The 22,158-nt window shown below is 42.9% G+C and overlaps 1 protein-coding gene across 1 annotated transcript in view; it reads left to right on the top strand.

The window, feature by feature from the left end:
- The window catches only part of LOC310867596 (sodium channel protein type 3 subunit alpha-like), a gene marked incomplete at both ends in the record, with an annotated part of 191,259 nt that overhangs the window by 71,098 nt on the left and 98,003 nt on the right, over positions 1 to 22,158 (top strand). The window contains 5 exons of the mRNA XM_083777711.1: positions 966 to 1,094; positions 4,535 to 4,655; positions 14,121 to 14,359; positions 18,820 to 18,993; positions 20,066 to 20,227. Of these exons, the coding sequence (XP_083633837.1) occupies positions 966 to 1,094; positions 4,535 to 4,655; positions 14,121 to 14,359; positions 18,820 to 18,993; positions 20,066 to 20,227 (825 nt within the window). The remainder of the gene's footprint in view (positions 1 to 965; positions 1,095 to 4,534; positions 4,656 to 14,120; positions 14,360 to 18,819; positions 18,994 to 20,065; positions 20,228 to 22,158) is intronic.

Here is a 22,158-nt window from a genome sequence, read left to right as displayed (position 1 = left end):
TGTTGTAGGATATGTGGGGATTATCTGACGAGGTACCATTTGAGGGGGCAAAACCATTATACTAAATAATACTACATTGTTTATAGGTTCAATATAAGTCAAATAATATAGCCTTTCCACAGGAGTATCTTTTTATATTTTTCCAAAAAGAATACAAACAGCCAATAGCATATTACAAAGTTATCCCCCTCACTGGGGAAAATTCCGGGAGGAAAAACGGGCAAGCACCGGGGCGAGTAGTCCAGTATTCGTTGGAAATATCCCGGCGCCAAATTGTATAGGGCACTCTTTGCTGTGTTGTGGCGGTAGCTAGAGGAAGCATGCCAGTGGGGTAACAGTGAGAACGGTGGCCTGTGATGCAGGTGTCGCTAAGGGGCGGAGGTGTGTGAGGGTGCGAGGTTGCACGTTTAAGTCGCCGTTTTTATTCACTAATAAATTAATTATTAATCATTAATGTGTCAAATCGAAAAAAGGGCTTCGTTACGCCCTATTATGGTAAATTATGTGTGAAAAGTGGGAGTGATTTGGTGCAGGCAGTGTGGAGCTATGACAGTGTTTCTGACACACAGACACACAGGCAGACATTGACTGAATTATAGTATGATGATGTGCATAAAATCTTCATCAAAAAACTTGATTTAGCTGGTTTCTGCCTGACAGCAGACCTGTAGAATAGACTGGGTTTCACTCTTTCCCGGCCCCACCACCGTATTTATTTGTTATTTGTTATTTATTCATTTTAAATGATGCCGCTGGAAGGTTGCGGCCTCTACTGGAGCTATGAGCTTCGGGGGCGGGGCTACCACTTTGTTTAGCTCTGATCCACTGGAGCGAATTCTGTCATGTCTTAATATAGACCCCCCACACACACACACACACACACACACGCACACAGAGATTAAATAATGGCATGTACCGTGTGTGTGCGTGTGTGTGTGTGTGTGTGTGTGTGTGCGCGCGCACAGGTGTTCTATCCAAGTCTAAATGTAAATGGGAAGCTGTTTGTTGGAGTGGAGCAGAACGGGGTTTCCCCCACCGCCCTCCAGGGGCCCGGCCTGCTCGGCTGCACCATGGACAAGGTCAAGGAGGAGAGTGTGAGTATACTGTGTGTGTGTGTGTGTGTGTGTGTGTGTGTGTGTGTGTGTGTGTGTGTGTGTGTGTGTGTGTGTGTGTGTGTGTGGAAACAATGTTGGGCTGCGTCAGCCATTCCAAACATCTGAATTTTGAATGACATTTGCACGACCGTGTTGTCATTATAACTCCCATTACTATACAGTATACTTGTGAGGACATTAACATTTTAGGACAGCGATTACACACGCACGCACGCATGCACACACCCACAGGCACGCACAAACCCACTCACCCACCCGGGATGACCCTGGTCTCGTAATGAACACTATTTTAACAACTTTCAACCACAACATCCACTACATGTCTCTAGAGGGCATGCGCATGTATAGAAAGTGAATGGCAAATCGAGTGGCAAAGTGAGTTTAACATTGTTTAATGTCGTTTAATGAAATTAGATAATGTCTTTTCTGTTTGGATGAATGGGCTGTCAAGGCCAGACAGTAGTTTTTTAGCCACTCAGTATAGGCATCCCTGCTTAACTTCATGGTTTGATGATGTCATGGGCATACCCTCTTTCCAGGACTTGTTCGTCATAGTGAATATAGTTCACACGAAATGTCAGAAATTGTTTCTGACATTTTCTAATGTCTAAGTTGTCTTGTTTTGAAACATTTTTTATAAACTATACCTTTAAAGGAGCATTCAGTGATTTGGATGATTTGGAACCCCCCCCGGCAACAAGATGTGCACATGCCCACACTACAGTGGGGGGACACACGCAACAGGCCAACAGCACATACACCAAGGATTGGTGGAAGGCCCCTCTCTATCCTGATTGGATGAAGCTGAGGCACCTAGCACTCTATATAGGGAGGATTATCACAATAAAACAAAAATAATAAGTGATAACGCGACAGGCCTACCGGACTGGACTGAAATAGAGTGAGACGTGTCTATTGCTGGACTGTAGTCAGACTGGACTTCTGATGCAAATGCAATCCAATGAAATTAAATTGCAATACAGTGCAATTAAGGATGTCCCGTGTTTTTGCTCCCGATCCGAATCCGAACATTTGATTACCGATACCGATTTATCCTGTTCCGATATTTATATTTTGTAGAACACGTTTATGCCACAGACAATTTACAGTCTAATATCATGATATGGATCCTATGAATCCTACGAAAGCGGAAGTGCTCATTATATCTCAATGGGATAGTTTGTAACGTTTGTAACTATAGCCCATAGCACCCTAACCTGACGCTGCCAGATGAGGGCGGTATTGGGTAACCATGTTCCCCAACACAGCATTCATCTGGGATCTCTCAGGCAGTTGAGCTGACAAAAATCCGTTCCGTACCGGACCAATCAGCGTGAGCTAAGGGCGGGATATGTGCGAAACCGGACGTGAAGCTATACAGACACGTCAATATGATTGGTTGTGTTTGCACGCCCACACGGTGATAGACAGACGGTCCCATCCAATCATGTACCAAGTATCTTGAAAAAAAGGAACAGCCCCGTCATCGAATTTGCTTCCGCGATCCCAGATCCCAATAAGCTGTGAAACAAATTTGTGTAGCAAGCTTCTTGGATCTGGCAGCGTCAGGTTAATAGCACCCCGCTTTGCGGCGAGATCAAAGCATGTCGCTACTCTCTTACTGCCTGCACCGTGCTTTACACATGCATGCCCACATTGACACAAGTCATGCAAGCCAAGGGAGAGGAAGACTTCTCTCTCCAGTCCCTGCGGTGGTGGAATAACACCCTGAGCACACCCAGCACTCAAGACGGAGATTGATCAAAAGGACAAAGATTATTGATATAAAAACCGATCGCATCGCTCCACAGGCTAGGAGCGTCTGTTGCGCAACACACAATGTTATTTTCCGGTGGGACGTCATCGAAAATGTACCCCCCATTTTAGCCGACGAGATCAAAAATCCCCCAAAAAATTAATAACTCTTGATCACAACTCTTGATCACAACACATCGCGAAAAAACCCAAACCCTACCCAAAACCCAAGCCCTAAACCTACAGTAGCCTCACAGGAAGCCACGCGTTAGTTTTAACCTGCCACGGGTTCGTTATAACCTGCCACGCGTGTCAGGAGCCATGCAGGGGTTAGTTTTAACTTGCCACGGGTTAGTTTTAACCTGGTTAGCCCCATACAGCAGTGCTGACTCCTATACACGTGCGCGGCTGCTATGGTGGTGCGCGTTGCACCGTTACAGACTCCAACATTCCTCACCACGGCTCCTGGGTCATTATTCAAATCCGCTCGTTAAAATCACATTTCAGGGTTCCATGGCCATATGGAGGTACTGCTTTGAAAAGATGCACTCTCTTAACAGTATACTGTGTGTGTGTGTGTGTGTGTGTGTGTGTGTGTGTGTGTGTGTGTGTGTGTGTGTGTGTGTGTGTGTGTGTGTGTGTGTGTGTGTGTGTGTGTGTGTGTGTGTGTGTGTGTGTGTGTGTGTGAGAGTGTGAGTGCGTGCGCATCAGGTGTGGAGTGCATATCGCTTATGTCAGGATGCAAAACCTGGCATGTCAGCTCTCACTAAACTGAACACATTGTTTGGGAAGTGATGGAGATATTTCACATTCAACAGCTGTTCCCATGCATCTATAATTATACTTCTATAATGATACATTTTAACAGCGATACGATACGTGTCACGATACATGGTTGATGATACGATACATGGACCATATTGGTTCATTATGGTGATACGATATGATTAAATGATTTGAAATCGATACAGTAACTATTTAAAACACATTGACATTATTTTAAACTAAGTAATTAATCCCCTTTCTTCAAAAAATTGCTAAATACCACGCACAAAAATGTAGTATTAATACAATCGTTTATCAAAACGATTTGATACCGCTTATTTGCATTGCAAAACGATACGATACATAGTCAATGTTGCTGTTTTCATTTCGATATACTTCGATTCCTCTAGTTAACACACTTACAGAGTCTTTCAGAATAAAGGCGCTAGAGTGCCACGCAGATGAGGCTGATTTTACCCCGAAAAGCCCCACCTTCCATTTCCCCCAAAAACCAAAAGGCATAATCTTCCATTAGTAAGTCACACCGTGACATCTAAACTCTCTCTAGAGGCATTTATATTAAAAAACGAGAAGCTTGCTTCAGAAATGATCAGAAATGATCAGAAATGATCACACATCACATCGGCGCGTCCGTCCATCCGTCCGTCTGCCCGCCCTTGTATCAATCAGACTTCAGTGCAAACGATCTATTCAATCGAACAATGACAATACATCAAATTAAGCAATTGTGTGTGTGTGTGTGTGTGTGTGTGTGTGTGTGTGTGTGTGTGTGTGTGTGTGTGTGTGTGTGTGTGTGTGTGTGTGTGTGTGTGTGTGTGTGTGTGTGTGTGTGTGTGTGTGTGTGTGTGTGTGTGTGTGTGTGCGCCGTACGTGCGCAGGTCCCTACGTCCTCCACGGAGCTCAGCACCATGCTGCTGGCCAGGCCGGTGTCCAGGGAGGACATGGAGAGCAGGGACAGAGCACTGAGCGCCGCCAGCTACCTGACCGACGCCATCGAAGGTACGCGCACGCACACACACATGCATGCGCACAGCCGCACACACATGCATGCGCACACGCACATGCGCGCGCACACACACACACACACACACACACACACACACACACCCTCACACACACACACACACACACACACACACACACACACACACACACGCACGGCCATGCAGTCTTATGCAAAGGTTAAAATGTCATTTAGATCGGAGCTGGGCAACCAAGGTTGCTGATCACTGGCATTGCGTGTGAGAGAGAGGATAGTCAAATAAATTAACTGCCTCACATTTGTATGTAAATGCCATCCTGCACATAATTCTACATTCATTAAAACTGTGAACTCTGACCGGGGAGGGAGTCGAGTTATTGCTCTAATTTATTGAGTCTAATTATCATTCTAACAATGATACATTTTTTAACCCATTTTGACCTGGGAACGATTCTACAAATGTATTCTAAATCATGACAGTTTTCTGAAAAAAAAACAATGTTTCTGTGTCAGTGGTTCTCAAACATTCCATGTCAAGGACCCCCACGGACCCCTCTCTGAAAATATGTTGTTCCAGGGACCTTCCAGAAGCAAAGATTTGAGTTAAAAACGTTCACTCTGAAACTGTTTGTGCCACATTTTCACGATTTTTCAAAAATAGCAGACCTACAAGCTCATAGTGCCGCGCTGAGCTTGTAGATCTGCAATTTTTCAATAGCTAAAGTGTAACGTAATGCTTAAAACACCAAAAGGGGTTCCCGTACAAAATGGGTTAACAGGAAGGAAAAAGGTTATCTTTGTGGACAATCAAAATATGTTGGGAATTCGTGATGTGGTGTCATTAAAATTATCATGGTACACTATCTAGAAAAAAAACAAAACAAGACATTTTGTTAAAAAAAAATGATGTAGCCTAAAGCAGTGGTTCCCAAAGTTGGGTCCGCGGGGACCCCCAAGGGTACCTGAGGGAGTCCCAGGGGGTCCCTAGCTAAATGATAGTTTGGAACCAAATGGGTCATTATAGCTCGATCTGTAACTCAGAGAGTGTACAAATGGAACCAAATGGCATTTGATTCCATTTGTACACGCTCTCAACGCGTCGTTACGTGTTGTGAGCTTGTAGATCTGCAACATTTCAGCCCCAGCCCCTGCCCCTCTAACATTCTTTACGTCCCTGATTGTGATCCTATATTTTACTGAGACACTGTGTTTACATGTGATCATATAGTTTACTGAGACACTGTGTTTACATGTGATCCTATAGTTTACTGAGACACTGTGTTTACATGTGATCATATAGTTTACTGAGGCACTGTGTTTACATGTGATCCTATAGTTTACTGAGACACTGTGTTTACATGTGATCCTATAGTTTACTGAGACACTGTGTTTACATGTGATCCTATAGTTTACTGAGACACTGTGTTTACATGTGATCATATAGTTTACTGAGACACTGTGTTTACATGTGATCATATAGTTTACTGAGACCAGGGCTTGACCCTTAGCATTTTTCCAAGTAGCACGTGTGCGACTAAGTTGAAAAATCTTGTAGCACACAAATTATTTTAGGAGCACGATGAAAAGTTATCAAATAATGTGTTTTTGAGTGGTGCTAGCCCCTCCTATGTATACCGGTATACATAGCTTTAGTCCCCACAGATCAATGATTTGCCATTGACAATGAAAGGGGAATTCAGGTCAAATGTCCACTAAATCTTGTCCCCACACGTCTCAATATTTGCCATTTGCAATGAACAGAGAAATTTGGTCAAAATTCCACTAAATATGACGTAAATTAAACATCAAAAGCCATTGACATTGAAAGGAAAATGTCATATGTACGATTGTACGTCATATGCAAACGAGCAAATCAGCTATTACACCAATCACAGCTAGGTATTCTGATGTACGAGATTATTCATGATGATGTATGATGATAAGAGTGTCCCTCACTACCCAGGTGTGATTTTTCTTTAATATAGTGATATGAGGTAGGGACGGGCTATATGGCAAAATATTATCAGGATCAATATCTTTTCAGCAATTATCAAAATATTGATATTCATCAGGATATCATTTTTATGTTTATTTTTATATAATCTATTTAACCAATTTGTTTTTATGCTGATAGACTATTTGTTTTTTTATGCAGATAGATGGATAGATAGATGGATTAATTAAATTAAATTAAATTATTATCTATATAGCTATCTATCTATGTTGCTCATGGATGCATGGATGGATAGACAGACTATCCGTTTTTATCCTGCTGTTCTATCATGTGATATTCGATGCAGGGCAAGATGCTCGATTGTGAATTAAATTGTAATATTCTCCTTGGCTTTGACTGCTTCAGACAGAACATCTGACACACAGCTACAGTATACTATTAATTTACTAAACTGGTAACTTACTCGGCTGCCTACCGTTGCTCGTTAATCAGGTCACACAATGGATGGACCACTGATATTTATCCAGCCAGGTCGGTGATTACTAATATCATTCGTGCTGTGCAACACATGCTTTTGTAAGCGACGCTAAGGATTGTTTTGATCGATAATAATCTGTCATGTGCGTGCGCGCATGCACTCTTTATTTGTGCGTGCAGCTGTGCACAGTGTTTCTCCCGCGTTTGGTTAAAAGTTGGCGTTCGAACTTTACAAATAAGTTTAGTATTCAACGTGCCGGGGACACTATCATGCTGCGTTCATTCTGACGCTCTGTGTGCTGCCTGCGAGGGAACAACAGACACACAGCACATGAGCACATGTGCTAAAAGGGGGAGGGCCGAGGGCGGTGCGGTGGAAGCAAGGGGGACAGATCTTCAAGCTAAAATATCCTATATACTATCCTAGAGTTTACTGAGTCACTGTGTTTACATGTGATCCTATAGTTTAACGATGCACTGTGTTTACATGTGATCATATAGTTTACTGAGTCACTGTGTTTACATGTGATCCTATAGTTTACTGAGTCACTGTGTTTACATGTGATCCTATAGTTTACTGAGTCACTGTGTTTACATGTGATCCTATAGTTTAACGATGCACTGTGTTTACATGTGATCATATAGTTTACTGAGTCACTGTGTTTACATGTGATCCTATAGTTTACTGAGTCACTGTGTTTACATGTGATCATATAGTTTACTGAGTCACTGTGTTTACATGTGATCCTATAGTTTACTGAGTCACTGTGTTTACATGTGATCATATAGTTTACTGAGACACTGTGTTTACATGTGATCCTATAGTTTACTGAGACACTGTGTTTACATGTGATCATATAGTTTACTGAGTCACTGTGTTTACATGTGATCATATAGTTTACTGAGACACTGTGTTTACATGTGATCCTATAGTTTACTGAGACACTGTGTTTACATGTGATCCTATAGTTTACTGAGTCACTGTGTTTACATGTGATCATATAGTTTACTGAGTCACTGTGTTTACATGTGATCCTATAGTTTACTGAGTCACTGTGTTTACATGTGATCCTATAGTTTACTGAGTCACTGTGTTTACATGTGATCATATAGTTTACTGAGACACTGTGTTTACATGTGATCATATAGTTTACTGAGACACTGTGTTTACATGTGATCATATAGTTTACTGAGTCACTGTGTTTACATGTGATCATATAGTTTACTGAGACACTGTGTTTACATGTGATCCTATAGTTTACTGAGTCACTGTGTTTACATGTGATCATATATTTTACTGAGTCACTGTGTTTACATGTGATCCTATAGTTTACTGAGTCACTGTGTTTACATGTGATCCTATAGTTTACTGAGACACTGTGTTTACATGTGATCCTATAGTTTACTGAGACACTGTGTTTACATGTGATCCTATAGTTTACTGAGTCACTGTGTTTACATGTGATCCTATAGTTTACTGAGACACTGTTTACATGTGATCCTATAGTTTACTGAGTCACTGCGTTTACATGTGATCCTATAGTTTACTGAGTCACTGTGTTTACATGTGATCATATAGTTTACTGAGACACTGTGTTTACATGTGATCCTATAGTTTAACGATGCACTGTGTTTACATGTGATCATATAGTTTACTGAGACACTGTGTTTACATGTGATCATATAGTTTACTGAGACACTGTGTTTACATGTGATCCTATAGTTTACTGAGTCACTGTGTTTACATGTGATCATATAGTTTACTGAGACACTGTGTTTACATGTGATCCTATAGTTTACTGAGACACTGTGTTTACATGTGATCCTATAGTTTACTGAGTCACTGTGTTTACATGTGATCATATAGTTCACTGAGTCACTGTGTTTACATGTGATCATATAGTTTACTGAGACACTGTGTTTACATGTGATCCTATAGTTTACTGAGACACTGTGTTTACATGTGATCATATAGTTTACTGAGACACTGTGTTTACATGTGATCCTATAGTTTACTGAGACACTGTGTTTACATGTGATCATATAGTTTACTGAGACACTGTGTTTACATGTGATCCTATAGTTTACTGAGTCACTGTGTTTACATGTGATCCTATAGTTTACTGAGACACTGTTTACATGTGATCCTATAGTTTACTGAGTCACTGCGTTTACATGTGATCCTATAGTTTACTGAGTCACTGTGTTTACATGTGATCATATAGTTTACTGAGACACTGTGTTTACATGTGATCCTATAGTTTAACGATGCACTGTGTTTACATGTGATCATATAGTTTACTGAGACACTGTGTTTACATGTGATCATATAGTTTACTGAGACACTGTGTTTACATGTGATCATATAGTTTACTGAGACACTGTGTTTACATGTGATCCTATAGTTTACTGAGACACTGTGTTTACATGTGATCATATAGTTTACTGAGACACTGTGTTTACATGTGATCCTATAGTTTACTGAGTCACTGTGTTTACATGTGATCATATAGTTTACTGAGACACTGTGTTTTCATGTGATCCTATAGTTTACTGAGTCACTGCGTTTACATGTGATCCTATAGTTTACTGAGTCACTGTGTTTACATGTGATCATATAGTTTACTGAGTCACTGCGTTTACATGTGATCCTATAGTTTACTGAGTCACGGTGTTTAGTGGTTCTCAAACGTTTCAGGCATGAGAACCAAAAGCAAGATTAGATCTATCTATTCCTTTTGCCCCGGGGCCAAAAGGAATAGAATTGGCACAGTTTGAATTCAGCTTGAAGAAGTATTGACAATAAAGTCTTAAGTCCTGTATAGTATTGCTTCTATCAGGGAGTGGGAAATAGCTTTATTTTGCCCTTTGGACTAACGGCGTGTCTAATGTATCTGTGCGAATGTCCCATGTAGGCCTACTGTATATAGCCACTGGCCACACCACGACACAGCCATGTAGCCGCTGGCCACAACACACCACACCACAGCCATGTATGCGTGGCTGTCTATGGAAGTTCAGTAGTCATGCTCCACGCAGCCCTCAATGAAACTGTATGAAACGGCTTGTTTATTAAGATGCCTGTTGCGCTGCTTTCGGGCCGCCTGTGTAGACTTTCACGATATCAGTCTGTTGCACACTTTTATTATGTAGTGTTGCCCTAGTGTTTCCTGTTCTGCCTAGTTGTGTTAGCCTGTCTTGTCTCACCTGCCTGTGATTACTAGTTTTCTCCACCTGTGTCCTGTTAGTCTCCCAGCCAATCCCAATGTTGATTGTTTATTCTATTCACCTGTGTATTGTGATCCCTGTGTCTATTTAAGCCCTTTGTTTGCAGTGTGTCCTTGTTGGTTCGTAAACCTATGTCGAGTGAGTTTTGTGTCTGTTGTTGCCTATGTTTTGCCTTTTGGATTGATAGTTAAATAAACTCCTTGAAGATATCTACTCTGCATCTGGTTGCCTGCTTTTGGGTCCTACTTCGTAACTCATTCCTGACATACACAAAGTCCACAAATTCCCATTGACAATGAATGGAGAATAACAATAACAGCAAATCGACACGTTACGTATACGTCATGATGATGCACGGTGATAAGATCGTCCGGCCCTCACTTCACACGGGTGTGATTTTTTTCACAATGACCCAAAAAACTAACGGGACAAAAAAAAGTTTAATTATTTTTATTCATGGGATTTCTTAAATTTGCATGTTTGTTTGCTTTTAAATGTTTTAAAATGTTATTTTTGAAACAGGCCATTAATTCATGCATTCATTCATATGTACGAAAAGAAAATGGGATTTTTACTCGAGTCGTGACCCATAAAGAGAAAAGTGTAAAAACAGTGAACTACACTGTGTTTACGTTGCTTATTGTGCTGAAAGTCCCTCTGGATAATAGCATCTGCTACATGGCCACATGGTAATTGTAAATAACCATGCAGTCACAGAACTGTCATGTAAATATATATTTATAGACACGTACGAGTGATGAATATATGTTAGAAGTGTGTGTGTGTGTGTGTGTGTGTGTGTGTGTGTGTGTGTGTGTGTGTGTGTGTGTGTGTGTGTGTGTGTGTGTGTGTGTGTGTGTGTGTGTGTGTGTGTGTGTGCGCGCGCGCGTGTGTAGACTGGGCCTGTGTTGCATTGCATTGTGTTGCGTTGTGTTGCGTTGTCAGAACATATTCCATCTGCTTTTTGTCCACACTGTGTGCGCGTGCGTGTGCCACAGTCCAGACCCTGGAGAAGACATTAGCTTTGTTTTCCAGAGGGAGGGAGAAGGGGGGGGGGGGGGGGGGAGAGAGGAGAGAGAGAGAGAGAGAGAGAGAGAGAGAGAGAGAGAGAGAGAGGAGAGAGAGAGAGAGAGAGAGAGAGAGAGAGAGAGAGAGAGAGAGAGAGAGAGAGAGAGAGAGAGAGAGAGAGAGAGAGAGAGAGAGAGAGAGAGAGAGAGAGGAGAGAGAGAGAGAGAGAGAGAGAGAGAGAGAGGAGAGAGAGAGAGAGAGAGAGAGAGAGAGAGAGCTGTTATCCTACTTACCCTCATTAAACATAATATTGTCACAGAGCCCTCCTGCCTGCGTGTGTGTGTGTACGCGCATGTGTGCGTGCGTGTGTGCGCTAGTGAAAATCTATGTCACTTTTTTTGGCTGTTCTACATTCAGGTTTGTTTTTATGTCTGCACCTGTGTGTGTGTGTGAGAGAGAGAGAGAGAGGGGGGGGGGGGGGGGGGGGGTTCTTTCACATACTGTACATACATTCGTTGTTGGCCTTTTCATCAGCTGATAATGAATCGATTAATTTACATCTTAGTAAGTGTTGTCGGCAGCCAGTCAGCCAGTCAGTCAGAGAGAGAGAGAGAGAGAGAGAGTGCGTGTGGGTACATTAAATGGTTGAACCATTACATATTATATATACAGTAAATATATAGGTCTACAGTACTGTTGACCTATCGTGGCTGTAAGCTCATCATCAGCCTCTTTGTACCTTCACAATAAAAGTCTGCTCATGAAGGCAGGTGATTAATCATGGCATATAACAGTGGCTTTACAGCAGCAGCTTTCATGTGAAAGGGGGGAGGGGGCAGTATGTCGCTGTTCTGCAAAGGCTGAACACTGTTAAAAGTCACAGTGCCACCATTCTGCTATCTCCCTCAGTTCATTTTTTCATTAAATCTATAAGGGCCGGGCTATATATATACACTAAGGACGGAATTGGCGAAGACTTTAACGGAGTGGAGTTTGCGGGAGTCCGCAGCGGTACGCTGCCACTATAATCAATGGATGCCCAGCTGCGCCGAGCGCGGGTGCCGTGCGCAGTTTGTGCGTAAGTCATACATGGGCAACTGCAGCCCGGGGGCCACATGACTATAGGTCGTTATACTATGCAATTGGCTGGTGGCGTTTAGGCAGCGTTTAGGTGGCTGCCATTGGCTTAGGTCGCTATTCAAAACGGGCCGTTTACACCAGTGGGTCTCCAACATTTGATCCAGGGACCCCCAGGGGTGCCCCTTGCCATTTCTTGCCAGCAATTAATTAAATGTTCCCAAAAAGAGTTGGGGCGCTTTCACACCCAAAGGTCGCTAGAAGGTCCAGATCAGGGACCTTAATGTTTAAATTGTTGCATTTAGATTTTGGTCCGTTTAGTGTTCACACAGGACGTTGTATTTGTAAAGCGAACCAAATGGTGATAAAAAAGAAAAGAGGTCATTTTACGAGGGAAAAAGAACATGAGGGGCATTCACTGTGTACAATTTTTGGGCACAACCTTCAGTCACACAGAAAGAGAACAGAACAGCAACATGGAATGACAGCAAACTTGCTATTGCATTATTCTTAATCATTATTTTACAAGCCAAATAAAGAGCAACAGAGGAGCAGGAGTTTGAACAATAATGTGCTTATTGCTGCATGCAATTCACCGGAGACGTAGCCTACAAGGTACCCCCGATAAAAAGGACATTTCTTCCATGTGTGCACCTTAACCCGATTAGAATTCTTCTGTTCTTTCTGCGCATCGGCGGGCAATTACATGTCATATTATGGTTTAAACTGTTAGTATTGAGCTTCAAGTCAGAACAGATCCGCTGCAGCTAATTTAGTTGACCCAGTTTCACGTCTTTTGCTATAGTGTAGTAATCAATTAATCATTTTTGGGACCACCAACATTTTAAATGGCTTGCATGTACTCTTTCTTGCATGTGCACTTGCGTGTACTTGTACACTTCCGCCGATACACTCTCTGCCTGAGGTCGTAAGCAGGCTTTTCTCTTCGCACTGATGAGTAAAGCTGGGGCCGAGGCTGCCGCATGTCTGTATTCAAAGATTTCCCTAGAAGCTTTTGTCATTGGTCCAAACCTTTTCCACCGGCAAATGACTAACCAATCAGGAAGTGGACAGTCAAATTCATGCATCGTTCCTCATCTTTGAAGGCAGACTGCGGCAAAATGTAGTCTCATGTGTCATGTCACACAGACGCGTTTAAACCATTGCTGTCTGTCTGAATTCATTAAAACTCTGATAGATACTAGAAATCTTCAAGTGATCACAGATTTATACTCTGTATCTATACATATTATGTATAGATACAGAGTATAAATACAATGGAAATAATTTTGCTCAGAGCAGTCTTATATACACAGGACAAAAACAAACTATAGTGCAAGAAAAAGACAAAAACACAAAAAGTGCAAGCGAAGTGACAGTACAGTGCAACACAATTCAAGATCAGCTGTTCAGCAGCCTGACTGCCTGGGGGAAGAAACTGTTACTGAGACGGGTGATGCGAGATTTGATGCTCTGGTAGCGTTTTCTTTTTGGAAGAAAGTGGTTGGTGGATGGCTGGTGTCTTTAATCAGACCAGTGTGTGTCCAGTGGAAACCTCGTATGAATCTGATCTCAGGTCAGAATGGGTTAATCAGACCAGTGTGTGTCCAGAGGAAACCTCGTATGAATCTGATCTCAGGTCAGAATGGGTTAATGATGTTTTGGGCTTTTTTTTTCATACAATAAGGGTAATGACAACAATAACGACAACAACAATCTTTGGTCTTGCCTCATGCAGAGCTGGAGGAAGCAAACCGGAAGTGCCCCCCCTGCTGGTACGCCTTCGCCATGCGCTACCTGGTGTGGGAGTGCGCCCCCTGGTGGATGGAGGTGAAGCGTGTGGTGCAGGCCATCGTGATGGACCCCTTCCTGGACCTGACCATCACCATCTGCATCGTGCTCAACACGCTGTTCATGGCCATGGAGCACTACCCCATGACGCCCGAGTTCAACCACGTGCTCTCCATCGGAAACCTGGTATGTGCGTGCGTGCGTGCGTGCGTGCGTGCGTGCGTGCGTGCGTGCGTGCGTGCGTGCGTGCGTGCGTGCATGCATGTGTGTGTGTCAGTATCAGTTTTATTTGTCACATCACATTACAAGTAATGTGATGTAAAGAAATACTTTGTTGCGCAGGCACTCATTGCAGTTACGGGGGATAGAGGCAACCGTGTGTGTGCGTGCGTGTGTGCGTGCGCGTGCATCGCGTGCATAAAATAACTGAAAAAAGTCAATTGGAAAAAGGGCACAGTCCCCCGCACGCAATTTTGTCACGCCAATGTCAGTCAAAATGACATTTGAAGTTTACAATGTTATACAATGGTTCTGTCCTATATAGGAAGAGGGGGCATGTCTGCTCAAATTAACCTCAACATCATCATCTAAATATCGTCTCTTACACTCGAGGGCCACGTTGACCCAGACAGTATGGATGCAAGACTGTTCTCAGCCGCAGTGCACAGCGGCTCTGTTTGACCCCGCCGGGCCGCCGTAGTCCAAACGGGAAAGTGAATACTGTAGTTGTTTGACCTGCGGGGTCCCACTCCATAGACATAAACATGGACGCCCTTTCCGGCTCTGGAGTGTATGTGCTCAAGGGAGGGCAACACTTCCCCGAAGTACCGCTTAAGTATGCGAGCGCGAGTCACAGAGCGCACGTTCGGGTCTGAGAAGTCCCGGAAATAAAATATGTGCTTCCCTGCAGCAGTACCTGCTGGGAAGACATTGCTCCCGTCACATTGTAGCCTCTGTCACGCGTAAACACTCAAAAGAGTCTGTGAATGTCCTTACAAGGTACCTGAGGGGTCGGTCGGTCTGTCTATCTGTCTCTCTCTGTCTCTGTCTCTCTCTCTCTCTCTCTCTCTCTCTCTCTCTCTCTCTCTCTCTCTCTCTCTCTCTCCTGTTCAGTGTCACATGTTGTTTGATCACTCGGCTCTGGGAATCTCCTCCTTTCAAGTCACCATGTGTACGTGTCTGTGCTTGGGTCTGTGCTTGTCTGTGCTTTTTTTGGTTCATGGAGACAGGAGTTCCTCAATGTGACACGTCTACGTGACTGATATGGAATGGCATGACCAGTGTTTGGAACTCCAATCTCCCCCGACAAATCAAACTCAGCTTCTTCTAAGCAACAGTGGAGTCTGTTCTCCTATACGGCAGTGAATGCTGGACCCTGAAGCCAACCCTGCAGAAGTCCCTTGACGGGTGCTACACCAGAATGCTGCGTGCAGTACTTAACATCAGCATGACTGTACATGTCACTAACAAGACTCTGTATGAGGGATTACCAAGGGTGAGCCAGAAAATAGCAGCCAGGAGAATGAGACTAGCAGGACAAAGGCATCAAGAACTGCCAGCCAGCAAACTGGTGCTCTGGGAACCAACACACGAGCTATCGATCACGAGGACGTCCCACGCTAACATACGTGGATGTACTCAAGAGCGATGCAGGAGTGCAAAGTACCAACGAACTGGCGGGATGTATGGAGAATCGGGATGACTGGAAACGACGATGGAGGGCTCGTCTGAGGACGACCTAGAGATATCACACACGCACGCATGCACACAAGAAGGGGGAGAGGAGAGGAAAGGAGAGGAGAGAACCCAGGGGTCAGGGGTCAGCTAATAGGGTCAGAACCCTGCAGGGAGCGGTTAAAGGTTCACCGCCTTGCAGGGGTACACGGGCAATGATGGCATGCAAACCAGGCGGCAAACCATGTGTCACAACCCCCCTCCCCCACACACACACACACACACCTACACTAACTGCAAGATCACTCTAGTGTTAACTAGCTCTATATTGTGACAGTAATGCTATAGAGTGTTTGTTCAGTAACAGTGTAAATAGCTCTATATTGTGACAGTAATCATTGCTATAGTGTGTGTTCAGTAACAGTGTTAAATAGCTCTATATTGTGACAGTAATCATTGATATAGAGTGTTTGTTCAGTAACATTGTTAAAACCCTGCAAGACCCAGATGTATTTCTACTTTCAAACAAAAAAATATATATATCAAACAAATAGTTTAACACTTCAAAATATAAATGTTGAGGAGAGGGAAGTGATATGAAAGTCAGCGGGACAGCGTGATATGAAAAATAAGATATCATTTGGGATGGGGGCACATGAAACTCCATTCACAAAGACCAATGCATTAAAATGATCCAACACACTCTGCAATGATGACTGTCATAATATAGAGCTATTTAACACTGTTGCTGAACAAACACTATAGCAATGATTACTGTCCCAATATAGAGCTATTTAACACTGTTACTGAACACACACTATAGCAATGATTACTGTCCCAATATAGAGCTATTTAACACTGTTGCTGAACAAACACTCTATAGCAATGATTACTGTCCCAATATAGAGCTATTTAACACTGTTACTGAACACACACTCTATAGCAATGATTACTGTCACAATATAGAGCTATTTAACACTGTTACTGAACACACACTCTATAGCAATGATTACTGTCCCAATATAGAGCTATTTAACACCGTTACTGAACACACACTCTATAGCAATGATTACTGTCACAATATAGAGCTATTTAAGACTGTTACTGAACACACACTCTATAGCAATGATTACTGTCCCAATATAGAGCTATTTAACACTGTTACTGAACACACACTCTATAGCAATGATTACTGTCCCAATATAGAGCTATTTAACACTGTTGCTGAACAAACACTCTATAGCAATGATTACTGTCCCAATATAGAGCTATTTAACACTGTTACTGAACACGCACTCTATAGCAATGATTACTGTCACAATATAAAGCTATTTAAGACTGTTACTGAACACACACTCTATAGTCTATAGCAATGATTACTATCCCAATATAGAGCTATTTGACACTGTTACTGAACAAATACTCTATAGCAAATTCATCAGTGTACAATTACAAATTGTTAACAATGATAAAACTCTTACCTAACAAACACTAGAGCCATGTTGTCTACACTTGTCACTTTAAAGGGCCTTTACCACAGAGGTAAAGTGTTGTTCTGAACAAGACTTATTAGCTGTCAGCATTACTATACCATCACCTCCTTATGTAACACACATTACTACCATCACCTCCGCACTGAGCCTTATGTAACCTTGTGCACGTACGTGCGTGCGTTTGTAACCATCACATTATCAACAGCTGCAGTGTCATCTTTGCTCTGGTAAAGTCTTGTCAGAAAGCAGAACGCACCGTGCACGCTCCCGACCGCCCTGCAGCTGTGTGTGTGTGTGTGTGTGTGTGTGTGTGTGTGTGTGTGTGTGTGTGTGTGTGTGTGTGTGTGTGTGTGTGTGTGTGTGTGTGTGTGTGTGTGTGTGTGTGTGTGTGTGTGTGTGTGTGTGTGTGTGTGTGTGTGTGTGTGTGTGTGTTTGTCGTATCTGGACAATAATTCTATAGCCTACTATATCATGCATGTTCGTGACCAAATGTTACTTAGGTCTGAAGTAAGTTGATTGTCTAGTGACTCTAGTCTGTCTGCAGGTCTGAAAGCAATCACTCAGTCAAGTACTCTGCATTGTTCATTACTCCTCTGAGGCTTCTCTCAGGTGTGAATCAAAACACACGTAGGCAGCCATCTGCTATTCCTATGTTAAATCTCAACCACACCCAGAATTCAACTGTTTGATGTAAACTGTATATGTCTCACAAAATACAATGTTAAGTTAGTCTTGCTTTGCAGGCTGACCACGGTCAGTCTGTTGTTATGCTCCCGTGGGCTGACAAGGGCCTACAGGGAAGCTCTGCTGTTTGTTGTCTCTGATTGAATAAACACAAACTCTGGGATCTTCAGTTCACCTCTCTGCCTGCATGCTTCTTCATCTGATGCTTTTGACAAGGTTTTTCACTACAGGGCCTACAGTTTGCTATTTAGTTTAGAGAAGCTCTTTTCAGTCTTCTGCTTTCTAGTAGTTTAATCAGTTAATGTGATGTGAAAATACACCACATATTTACAGATGGACCCTTGTATATTTAAAGTAGTTAAGAACTATACTATACAATGATGAGACATTTTACTGATTTAGCCTAGTAATTTGGTTTCATTTATACGGAATTATACGACATGTTCGTGTGTCCCACTTTCAGGGACAAATGCTAGACATGACACTGTGCACCAATTCTTGGATTACACCGTTGCTGTCGGGGAGAAACCCTTGTACCATTTTTCTTTTTTTAATAGAAGCCGATCTACAACTTCACACTGCGCTATACAAGCTTGTAGATTGCCTCTTTTTGGCAATTTTATCATTAAACATTGAGAGTGGTGGGTGTGTGTGTGTGTGTGTGCGTTCATGCATGTCTGTGCATTGGTCAGGTGTTCACAGCAGATATGGTGCTGAATCTTGTAGCGTTGGACCCATACAACTTGTGTGTGTGTGCGCGTGTGCGTGCGTGCGTGTGTGCGTGCGGTGGAGCAGGTGTTCACAGGGATCTTCACAGCAGAGATGGTGCTGAAGCTGGTGGCGTTGGACCCGTACAACTACTTCCAGACAGGCTGGAACATCTTCGACAGCGTCATCGTGTGCCTCAGCCTGGTGGAGCTGGGCCTGAGCGACGTGGAGGGACTGAGCGTGCTCAGATCCTTCAGACTGGTATGATCCTTCAGACGGTTACACTCACACTTTAGATTTATCCTTCAGACTGGTATGAATCCTTCAGACTGGTACAAACGCACTTTAGATTTATCCTTCAGACTGGTATGATGCTTCAGACTGGTACATACCGGGGGGCATAATCTTCCGTTCTTGCCTCACGCTGTCACATCTAAAGTCTCTCTAGAAGCGTTTATATTCCAAACGAGATGCTTCCGGAAGTCTGTAACAAAATCCCAAGGGAAATTAAATTTGCCCAGTCCTGGCTGATGGGCAAGATAGAATAGTGCTGTATTCATCTATTCATTAGATCCACTGGCAGAGCCTGGTCCAGGTGAAAGGAGTTGGCGTCATTAGGCCTACTGGCAGAGCCTGGTCCAGGTGTAAGGAGTTGGCCTCATTAGATCCACTAGCAGAGCCTGGCCCAGGTGAAAGGAGTTGGCCTCATTAGGCCCACTGGCAGAGCCTGACCAGAGCCTTTTGTGGTGGTTCTGGAGAACCGAGGGTCCGACCAAAGAAACACAAGGAGTATGCTGGAGAAGGAAAGGCCAACCAAAGAAACACAAGGAGTACGCTGGAGAAGGAAAGGCCAACCAAAGAAACACAAGGAGTACGCTGGAGAAGGAAAGGCCAACCAAAGAAACACAAGGAGTACGCTAGAGAAGGAAAGGCCAACCAAAGAAACACAAGGAGTTCGCCTATACACGTCCAAGGCATCCCATGGTTTTGATTCCCAGGACTTGTCCACACATCCTTAGCATAATTAGTGTTAAAGATTTAGTTTTATTCATAAGGTTTTCAATAGCACTTCCATTTTAGTTTCACATTTCCATATAGTGTCACATTTTGCCATCTGAAAAGTTTGAGTTTTAGTGTAGTTTTAGTTGACCAAATATATAATGAGATTTATTTTTTGCTACTTTCAGAGCGCAACACCCAAGCAATGCTTAACTCATTTAAGTGTGTGTGTGTGTGTGTGTGTGTGTGTGTGTGTGTGTGTGTGTGTGCCCGCATGCGTGCGTGTGTGTGCCCGCGTGCGTGTGTGTGCCCGCGTGCGTGCGTGTGTGTGCAGCTCAGAGTGTTTAAGTTGGCGAGGTCGTGGCCCACTCTCAACACGCTGATCAAAATCATCGGGAACTCGATGGGAGCCCTGGGGAACCTCACGCTGGTGCTGGCCATCATCGTGTTCATCTTCGCTGTGGTCGGCATGCAGCTGTTTGGGAAGAACTACCAGGTATGCTTAATATTTGCGTGCGTGTGCGCGTGCGTGTGTGGGTGTGTGTTGGGGGGACGTCTCCCCATTGGCTTGAAGGATAGCCAGATAGCCTATAAAGTGTCGAAGTCTGAGCTGCCTGATCATTGATCAGCTCTTCAAGCTGATTAAAAAGTAAATAAAGTTTTAGGCAGCAGTCACTTATTCCCTGTGTCATGTACAGTGCAGACAGGAAGGGGAGTCTCACTTGTTTCCTTAAAGTGGTTAAACCGATTTTGACAAGCTCTAAGTGCTCAATTTCAGAGGTGTCTGGGAAAAATGCAAAATGTTTATTTTGGCCTTCAATTTGCAAGTAGCCTATAACTAATTGAAATGAACACCCCGAAATGTAACCTAAGAGTAGGCATAATAATAGGTTACATTTCGGGGCCTTTTATAAATGATACTATTGGTATTTCACACAGGTGTTGCCAAATAACTAATTATCTTGCCAGTCAGATGCGCTTATGACATATCTAGGTCATATCAATTTAATCAGCAGAGGCAGGGAGAGAGAGAGAGATGAAACCCCAAAAGAGTCCCTTCTGCCAACTAGTCCTGGGACTTATTGATCACTCACAACCCAACAACAGTGTCCAGCCTCAACCTCAGACCAGCACTGCTTCACAACCACTAATTAGAGTCAACCAAATTAGTAAACTAATAAAAGACACATATCTCTGGAACATTGGACTAATCAAACCAAAACTCAAAACAAACTTAATTGTTATCTGGCTCTAAAACATGAATATAAACTGGCTGAGTATCTGTTTTCGGTAAAAAGCAAAGACAGATCATGACCAAATACAGAGTGAGTGACCACAGTCCGGCCATAGAGGAAGGACGACACAAGAAGTCCTATCTACCTCCAGAACAGAGAGTGTCTGGTCATTGTACCTCAGCTGAGGTAGAGACTGAGACACACTTCCTATTAAAATGCAATAAATATGATAATATAAGAGCAGAATATTTTAGGACATTTGAGTTGTTGATCCCAAATTTGAAGGAACTAGATGACAATGACAAACAATTAATTCTGTTAGGAGAGGGACCTGCAGCACATCTGGCTGCACAGTATGTGACTGCATGTCACAAAATGAGGGACAAATAAAAAACAACACTAAATAGGACCATTATCTTGACACACACACACACACACACACACACACACACACACACACACACACACACACACACACACACAAACACACACACACCACAGACACTTTAATACTGTACATTTTGATAATTTGCATATTGTATTGTGTAAGCTAATGTTCTATTTGTATGTTTGATATTGTTTTGTGTTATATTTTTATTTTATTGTATTTTTTGCTGCATTGTATGCTTTGGCAATACTGTAGTTATACATTCATGCCAATTCATGCTAATTGAATTGGCAAAGAGAGAATAATGCACTCGTCTCGGATGTTACTCACAACTTCACAAGCAGCAGCTTTCCTTGCAGCAAATTGCAATAATGTCTTGATAATCCCGTCTAGTTTTAACGCAGGGCCCCGCGGCTGATTGGGGCGCGGTTGGATCGAGGATTTTTGCAATGAATTTAACAAATGAAACTCTCAGCGAGGCTTTGAACTCTTCTTTTTTTCTCTACGACTCGACTTTCAACTTTCCCACCACCACACTGCCCTACGCACACCGTCCACTTGACCACCACGTAGTGCGCTTGATAGATGACGCAGACACACAATGCCAGTGAGATTAATCTGAAATATGATCATGTAAAGCAAAACTAGATTTTAGGATGCAGATGCACATTGTCAGCGAGTAGGCCTACTACTAAATGTGAAATATATCAACATGTAAGAAAAATGATAGATATTAGGTCTGAGATGGAAAGTGATTGTTAACATTTATAAGCCTATTAAAAAGAGAGGGGGGACGCTGCCCCC

This window comes from Protomyctophum parallelum (genome assembly GCF_964188405.1).
Source record: "Protomyctophum parallelum genome assembly, chromosome: 12".
Lineage (NCBI taxonomy): Eukaryota > Metazoa > Chordata > Actinopteri > Myctophiformes > Myctophidae > Protomyctophum > Protomyctophum parallelum.
Note: the sequence above shows the minus strand (reverse complement) of the source record. Positions and strands in the feature narration are given on the sequence as shown.